Below are 16,288 nucleotides of genomic sequence, written 5' to 3'. Positions count from 1 at the left end.
CACCGCTATAAGAAACTGACACCATTGTGGTTCCTAGAGAACAAGGACCAAACATCATTCACGAACTACAGGGAGCCAACATGGCCGAATGAAGGGCTTGGTTTCGCGGAGCCTCCTTCAGGCCTGCGGAAGATCCGCCCACCCATGAGTCAGAGGATTTTGCGAGGTCTAGTAGAATGACAGCTCAAACCTGTCCACGTCAACACCAGAGAACCACTATGGAGATCGCGTCTCTGGTAAGCAATCGGTAGGGATATGGCGCTTTAAACACATTTCTAAACGAGCATTAACCTTGCAAACTCATGATTAGGCCTCGTCGGCCATTGCTTGAATAGCATTCATTATAGCCCTTTGCTGCGTAAGATGTTGTATTCAGTATTTTTGCAGTATGGCCAGCCTAAGAAGTGATTGTTTGAGGTCTCTGACTGGCTGGATGTAATCTTTTCAGGTACGATAGCAGACATTAGGAGGTACTGTATTCTGCACGACTATCGTTGTAATCTGAATGTAGTCTATGCGCTATTTGAGTGTAGCGTACTGAAATTCCACAATCAGTAGCAACATGTGTTGCACTTTTTCCTCGTCAATGGGCAGTTGCTGTTGTACAAACTCGAACAGTTGCCAAATTATCCCAGAGAGAGGGGCATACTGTGTGAAAAGCTACCCCATGTCACATATCTGATATTATAACTACATTTGTTCTGATTTACACTTAAATGAATGGCATGAGGTGTCGGTTATACTTTTACTATAACTGTGACATCACCCTGCCCAAGCATTGAAGGGTGAACACTGACTATATTGTGTGCCACGTCTACGATATTTGGTTTCAACCCGAGGAGGTGCGTTGCGCAGCATTTTACTCTTACCAAACACTTGAATCCACAGGTGGGTTTTTTTCAACAGAATATGTATAGAATCGTTTTACACTTTTGAGTTAAACTCTAGACAGATTATCATTGTACTAAGATACATTTAAGTTTACGTTTCGACTTTACAAGTATTAAAAAAAAAAAAACTAATTTAAACTTTGAATAATACAAGTAGCGCTGGACAAGGCCGCAATTACTTTTCGTTGATTAACACCTGTTGTACAGTACTTGACCCTCCTCAGCCTCAAAAGATCTCTCTCTCTCGTATATATACACACTTTTTTTTTACTGATATCAGTTTAACCGATGTATTGCTCTACGTAAATTGCAGTGTTTTCTGTTAGTTGGCCGTCATGGCTGCACAGTACTGGATGTGGACTTCAATAAGTAATGCACTCTTGATATTGATATTCACTGTTCTTAATGCATAAAGTAATGTTGCACAGAGGACCATAGGACTGGTTACCTGAAACCTGCACCTCATTGAACTGTTCAAGGAATTAGTTCCACTATTGACTGTTTCTAATTGCCGTAGACATCTGGATGACTGGTTTGGACTTTTCCTCCAGTTCAACTCTAAAGTCCTGAATGTGACGTTCCTGGCCCAAGTTCTGTGATACACTTAGGCTCTGAGTCTGTGGTAGTCAGTGCATAACAGAACTTTGGCCCGGTTCAACCAAAACACCATGGGATGGAAATAACTGAAGGAACTGGGACCATCGTCATCTACACTCGCATCTCTTCCTGATATTGTCATATTCCTCATGTTTTTGAATAACTTGACTGTATTATCATCCCCAATATCATCTTCATTATCATCAGTGCTCTAGTAATAACTGTTAGGAATGTGTTCAGTATGCCTAGGTCCTATGGAAATGCAAATTGTCCTTGATTCTGGTCAACATGTGGTCATACTGTCTTTCAGGAACCCTCACTGTACACAGTGAAAGCGGTCTTCATTTTGGATAACGATGGCAACAGACTTCTATCAAAGGTATGCTAATAACAGTTGTCCAATAGCGACCCGCATTGGTTATTGTTGTGGAGTCGACATTGTGAGAACTGCCCCAAATAACTGCCCCAAATGAGCACTTGTTGTAGATGGTGTATTAATCATAACTAATGACTCGAATGTCTGTCTTTGTTCGTGTTTTAGTACTACGACAAAGAGCTCTACCCCTCCATGAAGGAGCAGAAGAACTTTGAAAAGAACGTTTTCAACAAGACACACAAAGCTGACAGTAAGTTTTACCCAGGAGACTATTGAAGTGGATAGTGGAGCTTGAGGCCTGATATTCTGTTCCATATTATAGTTTTAATGAACCACTAAGCTTTAAAAAAATAAAAATAAATAGCTTCTAGCAATGTGGTGAGAGTTGAGAAGATGTGCACTGGCAGTGAAATCAGTATCAACAGGATCATAATGTAAATCATTGCATCTGTGTACCAGTCGTCTTTGCCTTCTCGTCAATAGGAAACTGTGTGTAAAGCATTATTAGGTCACGACCCGTTGTACACACACCTTCTGTGTATCCTCCACCATAGGAGACCATGAGGCAGTGTTAGCTGTATAGTATTAGCCTGTGGCTCAACCCTCATTGGTTAGTTTGTCTAAAAGTTGAGAAACAGTATTGGTTCCTCTGGGTCCTTCAGTCCCAAGCTCACGTTACAGTGAACAAAAGGGGAGGGAACCAGTTCAGCGACAGACAGCTCTCGCGCTCTTTTGTTCCAATGAAATTCACAGCAGTCATCTGACACCCCGGGTCCACCTGCCCCTAAGGAGGATGCCCACTCTCTATCTCGATATCCCTCCTTCCTCTCCATCCCTTCTTCCCCACACACATAGGAGATTAGCATTTTATATGACAACACTCATTTAAATTGGAAGCCTCCATTATTGGCGACATCTATGAAACCTCTCACTTGGGTATGTCTGTATATGTGAATAAGATGTGGATGTGCTTTAACGTTGCAATAAAGATCACTTGGTGGCTTGAAATCTCAGCGACTTGCTCTCTCTCTCGCTCTCTCTCTCGCTCTCTATCTCTCTCGCTCTCTCATTCTCTCTAAGCAGATGAGATTGCCTTTGTGGAGGGGATGACGATCGTGTATAAGTGCAGCATTGACCTGTTCTTCTACGTGGTGGGCAGTGCACAGGAGAATGAGGTAGGTAATGTGCTTTCAGATGCAGAAGGAGTACAAGGCTAGACTGGTGCTTCAAAGACTACATTATGGCCTGGATCCAGCATGCAACTGAAGTTTTTGCACTAATCTTGCATTGACTTCAACACATAATTCACACAAAGTCTGAGTTAAGCCCTCGAATATCAATTTAGAATTCGGATCTCAGAAAGCAACATGTCATTTGCGGTAGCGGTGCATGGGTAAAAATCACTGGGGAAGCCCCGTCCCCATTACAACCTGTGTTGTGATAATTGCTTTGTTTTATCTTTAACCTGCTAATTAATGTCTTGCGACCGTGATATAGATGTGTGTGTGTGTGTGTGTGTGTGTGTGTGTGTGTGTGTGTGTGTGTACATGCCTGAAAGCCGAGACAATAAGAAGACTCAGTGGCAGAATAAATTCAACCACACCTTTGTTTTATCACACAACCGGAGAGCGACCTCTGTCTGGTGAAATCCACAAAGCGCTGCCTCCACTATTCCAGCACCATTTCAACTTCAACGTCATCAAGTCACCCCTGATTAGTCTAATACAGTGACAACTAAAAGATACCAAAAACAATTTAGTCCAATCAACGTAAGCTATATATGATGTGGCTGTCCATGGTTCGGATTTCTGTGTGAGTGTGCGTGCGCATTCGTGCGAGTAGGAAAACATGTTGACTCATCCTACTTGTAGAGAAACGCCAATGCCATCCTCTCTTTCATGTTGACAAAACGGTCTATCACTCTGTTATACAGTGCACACTTATTTTTGTTGTTGTCCAAGACTACCTAAAATGCTTGCTAGCTAGCCTAACTTCCTTTCATAGGCAACGTTAGCTAGTTAACATTAGCCTACTACACCTAGCTACATATTGAACTTCCATCCTCTCAGGCCAGGGGCACAATGTATTCATTAATGGTTGGATCAGAATCTCCATTTTTAATCATTGGCCAGTACAGATAATTAATTACAACCACAAGTCCGAATCCCTATCTCCATCCATGGCTAATTTAGGAAAGTGCCAATTTGAGCTAGCTAGCTAGGCACCGGAGGACGACAATACAATGAGATGCAACAATTGAAGTTGTTTCTGTCAATGACGTATGCTCACAATGTGATTTGATAGGAGTGATGCGAAAATCCACACTGGCTTCCCTTTTCTTTTTTTCCTTTTTTTTGTTGGTGCGCCAGGACTATTCACAGTTGAGCTCAGTTTAGCTCATCGTTGATTGGCAATTTAAAAAAAAAGACTTTTTAAATCAAGGGAGGCCAAATGCTCACTGACTTCCTTTGCATTCAGTGCTACAGGTGGCAACAATGTCATACTAGTTTGGACCAGACAGCATCAGATAGATGGCCTATATGTAGATACATTCAGCCTCTTTTGAAAATTGAATGAAAATGATGAAACTCAGAGAGACAAAAGATTTTAAAATATATACTGTGTATATATTGGTACATTTTTGGGGGAAGGCTGACTTCCCTTGGCATCCATGAATACACGCCACTGGTCATTTGTCGGCATGACGTCATCAATGTAGACCCTATATATAGCAAATGCCCATGAGAATAAATGGCCGATAATTAGATTTTCTTTAGCACTTCTTGTTGCTATGTACATTGCTAGCGAAAGACCAGTCCCTTTATGGCATATCAGCATTTATATACAACAAGCAGTGTGACTCAACCACACCTGACTTTTTGTTCTCTCTCTTTCTCACACCCTTTCTCTGTTTATTTCTCCTGGCTTCCATCTATACCTCTCAATTCTCTTGTTTTCCTTTCATCCTCCCCTCCTCCACTGCACTGCTCTCTCTTCCTGTAGCTCATGCTCATGGCTGTACTGAACTGTCTGTTTGAGTCCCTCGGTCAAATCCTAAGGTAAGCGTACAAGTGTTGTCTATGTTGAAGTAGCCTCACTTTTAAAATGTGAGGAGGTCAGTCAACCTTTAGAGGCTAACGATTGTAGAAACATTGAGGTGAAAAAAACGCCACAAAGTCAACAGCAACGCAAGAAACGATTATTCCATTTTTTTTGGTAAATAATTAGTGAAAACCTCACTCTTGTAAATATGGGGACAGGTCAACAAAATTCGAAAAGTTCATTTCTGATTTGAGTAACTCTGGTGTAATTGTTTCCTTCATGCGTTCAAAATATGGGGAACCGAAACAGTTGATGCTAACTAACAGTAAGTTAGTGATTGTTTATTTTGGGTTAAATTATGATAGGATGACAGTGACACACCCGGAGCCCTCAGTGTAGTGGAACAGCTTGACAGGGGCTGGAGCCGTTACCATAGAAACCAATGCAGTAGCAATGCAGGGAGGGAGAGAGTGAATTCATCTATTTGCTCTCTCTACTCATTTCATGCAGTTTTTCTCCATGCCAACTGTTTAGTATCATTTCAAACCTTGACAACTGGCACCACAGGAAGTTAATTTAAGTCAGTGTTTGAAATGTACAGAATAGCCTAAGGTGATATGAGCAGTAGTGTTCCCTACATTTCTGGTCACAAGGACAATAATATGAGACCCAATCACATATTGGGCTCCACGTACTAACTACAATTCAAGTCAGTCAATCAAGTTTTCTTACTTACAGGAAAAATGTGGAGAGAAGGTGTCTATTGGACAACATGGACGGAGTCTTCTTAGTAGTGGACGAAATTATCGACGGGGGGTAGCGTATAGATTGCATTTGGATTACTGTTACATTTCTATTTGTGTTGATAATTGGATTCTTTCCCACATTTCTTGATTTCTTGTTTTGAAAAAAATTTGGATTATTTGTGTCCTTTAACATTTTACTGCCTTGTTAGGAGTTATTAACATAATAATTTAACTGCACCTGCTATAACATCTGCTAAACTGTGTACACCACCAATAAACTTTGATTTGAGGTATCATTCAGGGGACGGAGGTGGGCTTTGGGAGTTACTGGTACAATATCTTGTTGTGTTCTCTGAGTTACTGACCCTATCATTGTGTTACCAGGGTGATCTTGGAAAGCGACCCCCAGCAGGTCATCCAGAAGGTCAATTACAGGGTAAGACATCTACAATCACTGACTGTGTCTACTGTATGGATGAATACATAGATTCTGATATGGGTACAATACTCGAAGACACAGATGACTATAGGAAATTATGATATTTTCGGACCGACTGAGGTAGGGATTGTGTTTAGTGGATTGTTGTGGAATCTGATAACTTGTATGTTTTAGGAAAATGAATTAACTTATTTGATATCACAACATCAAATGCTAGTCTTTAGCCCCCCCCATCCCCACCATCCCCTCAACACCCATGTCCATCTTCCTCTTACATGTGTCCTCTCTCTCCCCCGACCCCACCCATCTCCTCACACTGTCAGCTGGATGGTTCAGAGCAAGCCTACGGCTTCGACCTCTTTGATTACATCGTTGGTAACATTGATGGACAGACGGACAGAAGCCAGTGTGCATAGCAACAGACTGCCCCTACAACCAGAGAGGGCGAGTGAGGGAGGGGGGGGGAGATCCAGTGCAGGTAACTGCATGGTGAGAGAGCATGCCACTTTAGGTTCACAACGTTGGAACAACCGTCCACTAAGTCTGTCTTGCTTGGGTTTGTCAGTGGTTAGACTGAAGTTACCCCGAGTGTTTCAAGGAGTCCGTATGGGGTTCCAGGAAATACCATAGGTGTTGGTACACTTTAAGAGCAGCAGGGTCCTTTGTAGTACTCCCTTGCACAATGCATGCCTTGTGTGAGGCAGCCATTTTGATTGGATTGCGGTGGACATTGACATATTCACCAGTGTCAGAGTGCATTTACATTAGCAACGCAAGGCATCAAATGACTGTTGTAAAGGTATTATTTTATCTTAGTTGTTGCTTGCTTTATGTGCTTGACTCTTTACACACACAGCCCCTAATGGTGTGTGTGTGTGATTGCTATGACGTCATGTCCTCTCTTTTACTGTATCTATTCCAGGCGGATGAGAACCCACTGTCAGAGCAGAGCGTGGCTCAGGTGAGGTCATACACACGCACACACACACAAAATAATGTCACTGCGGGTATAGACTATGATTATCTTTTCCATTGATACAGCTTTAGCCATTAATTTCAACATAACCTTATTCTACTCTCATACACAGTACATTAATTGCATATGAACTAGAACATGATTCTTATCATGGTTGGGGTCAGTTCCATTTTTAATTTTAGTCAATTCAGGAAGTACACCAAAATTCCAATTATCTTCAATGCTTTGGAATTGGAATTTGGTGTACTTCCTGAATTGATTGGAATGGGTTTGACCCCAACCCTGATTTGTGTCTTTCCAGTTACCCATTTTCATCATTTCTATACTAAATGTTCTGTAGAATAAAGCCACACTACACAATATATGGATAATTGTCTCCCAGTATTGTTCAATTTGAAAATGATCAAATATTGCTACTCATAGTACCTGATTGTTTGAAGGTTGATTAAAGGATAGGGTCCAGTTATATGACATGTCATCATACTACAATAGGGTTTCCATTTGACTAAAGTCACTGCATTCAGACATAGATTAATCCATTTGAATCATGTATTCTTTGCGTGCCAAATGCACTGCATTCATACAGAATGCTTTCAATATCATTTAGGAGATTTGCCAGCTTTGCCAGCATGTACTAACCTGCATCTGGATTTGATGCCATGCTCACACCTGCATAGTCAATTATGGAATGGGCCACATTGCATGATCAACATGGCTGCTCTTACCTTCATGCAATGTTCTGCCTGTTACTTCCTCTTTCCTGCTTCTCCTAACCCTCTACTTTAACCCTCACAGCACATTACGGACAAATTGGCTATGACCTCCAATGTAAGTCCTCTCATTCCTCACCCTCCAACATGGGACATTTTGAGTCTCTTGGGGCTTGTTCAGAAGACCAGAATGTCCAGAATGTTGCAGATAGATATGAAGCGTATAGAATGGACACATCATGACTGTTCTATACTGGTCATCTCTATGTGTGACTTTCAGACTGCCCTGTAATCCTGAGTCAGACCCTGCTTGCAAGGAAGGGTTCATATCCAAAGCTATTAACTATTTGTCTTGTGGCAGTTTCTCTCCCTTGTTGGAACCAAACGTCAATGACAATACCTTTCGACCCTCTAATATATATGGAATTGTCATGGTGCCTACATAAAAACACTAGACCTAGACAATTAACCTAAAACAATAAACTCTAGCACTAAACGAAACCGTAAACGACCAGACGTAGACAGTAAACACTAGACACAAGTTCATAATTTTATCTGGGTTCCTTGCGCCCCCTGGTGTGTAGTTTTATGCTATGCATCTCTGTTTCAACAGCCCCAGAAATGCAGTTTGTTTCTCTGGTGGAATTTCATTTTAGCAGGAAGAGTGACATTTTATAAATCACTGAGGCACACTTGCATCAGGTCATTGCCGATGTTGAATATAATTAAATTGTGTTTCCAAGCAAGATGAAAATACATTTAAGTCTGCTCAGAGAAGCTGACTGTCACTTTTTTGTGTCTACTACACAAAATACACTTACACCGTTTGATGTTACACTTGCCAAGTTTAAGGTGCTCATATTTCATGTAAATGATGAACGTGTGAGCAGTTCCATTCACATTAATACAATAGTGACACCTACTGGTTGTAGTGTGTCACAATGAACAATAAATACAACACACTGCATACTATAATAGGCTACTACTATATGATCTGTGATACTGTTGTTTTTCCACACTCAATCTGAAAAAGTGTTATTTCTGTTTTTTTTCTCTCCAGATAATGCAATCTGCCAAAGAACAAATAAAGTGGTCAATACTCAAATGATCTGCACTGCCTGTCCAAAGGTCAACTGTCTTACAGTGGAATGGACAGTATGAATTTATGTGTAAATATTAAAGGGTGTATTTAGCCTTTTATGCTTAAATGGGCTATATTTATGGTAATTAGTGGCAAATATGGGTATTTTTCATATGAAGGCAAGCTGACATTTGTATGTATTATATTGGAAATAATCTATTTAATGTATTTAATTTGCAATAAGTCGGAAGATATTATGCTAGATTATAGCATATGATTTTGTTAATTTCCCTTAACCCACCAAAATACTCCGTAAAGAAATGTTTTAACCAAACCAAGAAAACTGCATTTTGTTGTAATGTGTGCAGGCCTACACAACTAGGGAAACTGTTGCTTAGGCATCAATAATTATGAAGTTATGTTACAGAGAACTTTAAATATGAAGTTATGTTATACTACATTTTTTTTAAAGCTTTGTAAGTTTAACAGAAAAGGGCAATAGCCTGTGTAGTGTTACAGTAGTCCTGTTTCTAGTTGAAAGTCAGGTTACCCCATGTTAATTTATATTTTAGAATTATTTTGTGGTCATACTAAAACGAAGTTGGCATAGGTAGGTAGGCCTATTTTTTTTTTTTTTTTTTTTTCTAAAGCACTGAGAACACCATTAGGACTATAAGAATAACATTTTGTTACTAGACAAATATACTTTTAATATTTCGATTTTTAACGCCAACGAAGAAGATTTTTCTATTGCCAGCTTTTTTTCAAATTTAGTCTGCCTGTTGTCAAGCTAATTAAAATGTATATTTTGTTGTCAAAATGGCTCTTGTTCCATATATATCATACCTAATTTGACACTGTTTTTTTCTTGTTTCTTCGAAAAGGGTTCCTGTGTGCAGTGTCTTTTGAAATGAATATTTTCAATGGTAATCTCAGTTGTTAATAGTCATGAGAGATGGGGTGTGGTGTCTGTTTTGATTGGACGTCAGGGTCTTACGTCAACATCCCCCGCCTTCATATCAAGAGCCAATGAACCGTTTCAAATGTTAAATCTCAAAATGTGATTGGACGTGTCTGGTGCAGGGTGGAGCTTTCTATATTCCATATCACTCTGCTAAATATCGTTTTAATTGTTCAGTATAGGCCATAATTAGGTGAAATTAAGCATAGACAATGAAGATGGGTCTGTGGTAAATGTTAAAGTATATGTAAAGAAATTGAATAGCATACAAAAGTTGCTTGTAGGCCGATTTTAGATTACATTGCGATGCTTTAGATTTAGGAATTGGTAGAACTGGTACGATATTATATAATTGGAGAACATTATAGGTTTAAGAATTATTTCGATTTTGAAATGATAATGTTGAACGAATTTGATGGCAAGAGGGCATGTAGGTCTCTTAAAATGAATAATTGTTCAACATGTACAAGGAGCACCTGCTACGTTCATATATAAGGTTTGAATAAACGGAAACGGATGAAATTCTTTATTTAGCCTGCACCTCAAAAAAATCTTAACTCTAAATCTTTAGTTTACGATGTTATATGCAATTTTACTGCCATTCGTGTTTAGCCTATTTTCGTTTGAATTGCATTACAATTGCATTATAAATAAAATATTTTATTATAGGCTACACACGCTAGTCAATTTGGCGTTTTTAAATGTTCCTATATGGAAATAAATGTGTAATAGGGAAGACAAAGGCAACATGTTCACTACACAGGGTATGTAAGCTATACATTGTGTTAGGCGACAGTGGTCCATTCATTAGTTTTAACGACAACAAAAACGAATTAATCTTTTATTGAACGCATGAAATTGCCTGCTCATAATTATAATCGTCCCGATGATAAAACCTGTCTGCCTACACTCTGCCCATCAAGGATTAGTTTCCCCAAACATGGCATTGCTGCCATCTAGTGGCCTATCACCGCCTTGCAGCATCTCATGTGGAGTAATTTCATCTCTCCCCAATGAAAAGTCACTGATAGGGATATCGTTGACATAGTATCGGAATTGACAAATTACCATGACAATCAATCTCATAACCAAGCCCAATCAAATAGTTGGGAATATTACCAGAATATTTCCATCTCATCATGGATCGCCTAGTACTAGTGCCTTGTAATACGGTAGGCCTATGCTTATAGCCTATCATGTTTTTTTCATTACCATTAGGCTTATAGGCTAATAATAATTGAAAAACCATATAGGCCTAGGTTATTTCCAAACCTTTTATAATTCAATAATAGGCCTATTGTAGTCTGTATTTATCTACAGAGATTGAAACATTTTTATAGCATTGTTCACATATCCTCTGTACCATAGCCAAAGCTTTTATTTCAAATCAAATATTATTTGTCACATGCTTTGTAAACAACAGATGTAGACTAACAGTGAAATGCTTACCTACAGGTCCCTTTTCAAAACAATTTAAAGATCAAATCGAAATAGTGACACAGGGAATAACAAATAACAATAAAGAGTCAAAATCAAATGGCTATTTACAGGGAGTACCGGTACTGAGCCGATGTGCGGGGGTACGAGGTAATTGAAGTAGCTACAGTGGCAAGAAAAAGTATGTGAACCCTTTAGAATTACCTGGATTTCTGCATAAATTGGTCATAAAATTTGATCTGATCTTCATTTAAGTCACAACAATAGACAAACATAGTGTGCTTAAATTAATAACACACAAACGATGGTATTTTTCTTGTCTATATTGAATACATAATTTAAACATTCACAGTGTAGGTTGGAAAACGTATGTGAACCCCTAGGATAATGACTCCTTCAAAAGCTAATTGGAGTCAGGAGTCACCTAACCCAGAGTCCAATCAATTGGATATATTGGTTAGAGCTTCCCTGCCCTATAATAAACACTCACAAAATGAGAGTTTGCTATTCACAAGAAGCATTGCCTGATGTGAACCATGCCTCGAACAAAAGAGATCTCAGAAAACCTAAGATTAAGAATTGCTGACTTGCATAAAGCTGGAAAGGGTTACAAAAGTATCTATAAAAGCCTTGATGTTCATCAATGTTCATTTTCTATAAATGGAGAAAGTTCAGCACTGTTGCTACTCTCCCTAGGAGTGGCCGTCCTGCAAAGATGACTGCAAGAGCACAGTGCAGAATGCTCCATGAGGTTAAGAGGGAACCTAGAGTGTCAGCTAAAGACTTACAGAAACCTCTGGAACATGCTAACATCTCTGTTGACGAGTCTACGATACGTAAAACACTAAACAACAATGGTGTTCATGGGAGGACACCACGGAAGAAGCCACTGCTGTCCAAAAAAAACATTGCTGCATGTCTGAAGTTCGCAAAAGTGCACCTGGATGTTCCAGTAGCTCTGTGGACAGCTGATACTACAGTTGAGTTGTTTGGTAAGAACACATAACACTATGTGTGGAGAAAAAAAGGCACAGCACACCAACATCAAAACCTCATCCCAACTGTAAAGTATGGTGGAGGGAGCGTCATGGATTGGGGCTGCTTTGCTGCCTCAGGGCCTGGACAGCTTGCTATCATCAACGGAAAAATGAATTTCTAAGTTTATCAAGACATTTTGCAGGAGAATGTAAGGCTGTCCGCCAATTTAAGCTCAACAGAAGTTTGGTGATGCAATCGGAGAACGACCCAAAACACAGAAGTAAATCAACAACAGAATGGCTTCAACAGAAGATAATACGCCTTCTGGAGTGGCCCAGTCAGAGTCCTGACCTCAACCCGATTGAGATGCTGTGGCCTGACCTCAAGAGACCAGATCACACCAGACATAACAAGAATATTGCTGAACTGAAACTGTTTGTAAAGAGGAAAGGTCCAAAATTCCTCCTGACCGTTGTGCAGGTCTGATCTGCAACTACAGAAAACATTTGGTTGAGGTTATTCCTGCCAAAGGAGGGTCAACCTGTTATTAAATCCAAGGGTTCACATACTTTTCCCACCCTGCACTGTGAATATTTACACGGTGTGTTCAATAAAGACATGAAAACATATAATGGTTTGTGTGTTATTAGTTTAAGCAGACTGTGTTTGTCTATTGTTGTGACTTAGATCAGATCAAAGTTTATGACCAATCTATGCAGAAATCCAGGTAATTCCAAAGGGTTTACATACTTTTTCTTGCCAGTGTATGTATGTATAGATAGGAGTAAAGTGACTAGGCAACAGGATAGATAATAGACAGATAGCAGCAGCGTGTGTGTCATCAGTATGCATGTGTGCGCATTTTATATGTGTGTGTGTGTGTGTGTGTTGCGGTGTCAGTTTAAGTATGTGTGAGTGTGTGTGCATGGAGTCAGTGCAAGAGAGTTAGTGCAAAAAAGGGTCAATGCAGGTAGTTGTTTCGTTAGATATTTAGGATTTTGTTTAGCAGTCTTATGGCTTGACGGTAAAAGCTGTTCAGGGTCCTGTTGGTTCCAGACTTGGTGCACTGGTACAGCTTGCTATGCGGTAGCAGAGAGAACAGTCTATGGCTTGGGTGGCTGGAGTCTTCGACACCAACTGGTATAGAGGTCCTGGATGGCAGGGAGCTCGGCCACAGTGATGTACTGATCCGAACTCACCATCCTTTGTAAGCGCCTTGCGGTTGGGTGCTTTGCAGTTGCCGTAGCAAGCGGTGATGCAGACAGTCAAAACTCTCTCAATGGTGCAGCTGTAGAACTTTATGAGGATCTGAGGGCCCATGCTAAATCTTTTCAGAGGGGGAAGAGGCGCTGTCGTGCACTCTTCACAACTGTGTGGGTGTTTTGTGGAGCATATTAATTCCTTAGTGATGTGGACACCGAGGAACTTGATGATGGTGTTGGAGTCGCGCTCGGCCATGGAGTCATGGCTGAACAGGTAGTACAGGAGGGGACTAAGCAGCGCTCACCCCTGAGGGGCCTCGTGTTGATGGTCAGCGTGGCGGATGTGTTGTTGCCTACCCTCACCGCTTGGGGGCGACCCGTCAGGAAGTTCACGATCCTGTTGTAGCGGGAGGTGTTCAGTCCCAGAGTCCTGAGCTTGGTGATGACCTTTAAGGGGACTAACCTGCCTAAATGACTATCGTCCTGTAGCACTCACATTTATAGCCATGAAATGCTTTGAAAGGCTGGTCACCTGTGGGGGTGGTATGCGAATGGAGTGGGTCCAGGGTGATGTGAGCCATGACTAGCCTTCAAAGAATTGAATGGCTATAAATGTGAGTGCTACTGGGCGGTAGTCATTTAGGCAGGTTAGCTTGGCATTCTTGGGCATGGGGACTATGGTGGTCTGCTTGAAACAAGTTGATATTATAGACCAGGTCAGGGATAGATTGAAAATGTCAATGAAGACACTTGCCAGCTGGTCAGCGCATGCAAGTACACGTCCTGGTATTCTGTCTAGCCCTGCGGCCTTGCTAGGAAGCTTGCGGCTGGGTATCCCTTTGTAATCCGGGATAGTTTGAAAGCCCTACCACATTCGTTGAGCGTCAGAGCAGGCATAGTAGGATTCGATCTTAACCCTGTATTGACGCTTTGCCTGTCCCTCTCCTTGAAAGCGGCACCTCTATCCTTTAGCTCAGTGTGTATGTTACCTGTAATCCATAGCTTCTGGTTGGGGTATTTTTGTATGGTCACGTTGTCGATGCACTGATTGAGCCGGTGACTGATGTGGTAACCTCCTCAATGTTATCAGAGGAATCCCGGAATATATTCCAGTCTGTGGCATTACATGGCATTAATGAGTTAATTACATGGGATGATACATTTCCTGAGCGAAAGGGTCAGTCAAAACATCCTCTATATCTCTTCTTCCTTCGCTGCACTCACCACAAGCCATCGTCATCAACGCACCAGTTGACTGTGAGCCCGCGACGCACGTGCGCCACATCCTCAGGAAACTCGCAACATCCATTATGGCCTTTTAGAAGCGAGGCGTGAGTGTTAATAGATATCCGATACATCTCCATCTGTCACGGCGAACTCAAAAGCAACCCAGCTGGCCTTTTTATGAGATCAATTTTTAAAGCCAAATAACATCTGTTTTCCGGACGTTTTGTCAAATGCGTTCACGTCCCGCCACTGTCTGAACTGTATGGGCAATAAAACACACAAACACGTGGTTCTGTCATCTCATATTGGACGGAGGCAGAAGAGAATGCTGAAAGGTCAGCGATAGTTCAACTTCACGAGAGGAAGAATAAAATAACAACTGTAGGCTAACAATAGCCCCATAATTAAATTAAAACAGACACTTTAGTACACATCAGATATTAATAGTTTTTTTTATGGCTTGATAGACCGATAGGCCTTGGCCTAGCATATAGGCTTACCAAGTAAAATCATGAATTCATATTGGTTTCAGCCACAGAGCTAATCAGAAAAAAAGTAAAATAATAATAATTAAAAAAAGTGTATATATATATATACAGTGTGTATATATATAGAGAGAGAGAGAGAGAGATTAAAAAAAATACAAATGCCTTTCACGGCCAACTTTATTTGAGAACCACAAATCCACAACGCCACCCTTTGCCATACATACCTAAAAAAGACAACAGCTTATTTAGGTTGTATGATCTTTAAGCAGCTTGAGTTCAGAGAAGTGGCCATATCATCAGTCAAAATGTGCCCTCAAAAAGCTGCCAGTGACTGGTGGGGGGAAGATGGAGAGAGTGAGGAGGGCTCTCTGGCAACACAACCTCCCTAGCCCCCATCCCAGTGACTCCCACTGACAAAGCCTAAGTGGGAGTGGGAGTTTGACAAGGGGGTTTCACACAGGGATAGGCTACAATATGAGAGAGAGAGTGAGTGAGGAAGAAAAATAGAGAGAAATGGAATGAGTGAGAGCGAAAATACACAGGGAGTGAAATTGAGAGGGAGTGAGAGAGGAAAGCAGTGATGGGAGACAGAGAGACCATGGACAATAGACATGCACACACCAACACACACACACACACACACACACACACACACACACACACACACACACTGGCTCTGCAGCCACGGGGTCTGGCCTCCATCAAAGCAGGTGTGACGTAGAGGTGGGACGTAGAGGTGGGAAGCGCACACTTACACACATTCAGCCCCCTTTGTGAGAGAGCCAAGTCAAATAGGGTGAATTATGTTACACAGATCTGACAGAGTGACAGGGGGTGATTTGTACAAGCCAGGCAGAGGCAGTGCATGGCCATGATGGGTAATGGGAGGGGTTCAGGAGGGGTGTCCAGGAGTGGAATGGGGATTTGGGGCTGGGATTCCTAAGATACGTGGATCGCAGTTGGGCCGTTGGGTCAGATTCTCCCAAAGCTGGGTCATAGGATTATCTAGGGAGCACTTAGCTAAGACAACACTGGACAATGTTACAGACAGACATAGAATGTGGTTATGTCATTCTATAAATCCTGCCCTTGTCCACTCTCAAAGTGTTTTCCGTCTGTTGTGTTGTGTAATGTTACT

General features: G+C 41.1%; 1 protein-coding gene across 7 annotated transcripts; it reads left to right on the top strand.

The window, feature by feature from the left end:
* Window positions 1–16: 16 nt before the first annotated feature.
* Window positions 17–9,712, top strand: LOC106600844 (coatomer subunit zeta-1). Of its 7 annotated transcripts, XR_006769174.1 has the most exons (11): window positions 17–236; window positions 1,798–1,866; window positions 2,029–2,113; window positions 2,944–3,038; window positions 4,867–4,922; window positions 5,644–5,721; window positions 6,036–6,087; window positions 6,414–6,534; window positions 7,013–7,051; window positions 7,862–7,894; window positions 8,837–9,712. XR_006769174.1 is itself a non-coding variant. In XM_014192552.2 (10 exons), the coding sequence occupies exons 1-10, from the start codon at window positions 177–179 to the stop codon at window positions 8,882–8,884; spliced, it is 612 nt and encodes a 203-aa protein (XP_014048027.1). In that variant the 5' UTR covers window positions 18–176; the 3' UTR covers window positions 8,885–9,712. The 7 variants fall into 7 exon arrangements, 4 of the variants coding, with proteins under 4 accessions (XP_014048027.1, XP_014048026.1, XP_014048028.1 ...); XR_001327908.2 differs by lacking the exon at window positions 7,862–7,894; XR_006769175.1 differs by lacking the exon at window positions 7,862–7,894 and having other exon boundaries at window positions 18–236; window positions 2,947–3,038.
* The last annotated feature ends 6,576 nt before the right edge of the window (window positions 9,713–16,288 follow it).

Source organism: Salmo salar, chromosome ssa03, assembly GCF_905237065.1.
Source record: "Salmo salar chromosome ssa03, Ssal_v3.1, whole genome shotgun sequence".
NCBI lineage: Eukaryota > Metazoa > Chordata > Actinopteri > Salmoniformes > Salmonidae > Salmo > Salmo salar.
The sequence above is the reverse complement of the archived record's forward strand: the minus strand, read 5'-3'. Positions and strand labels throughout refer to the sequence as shown.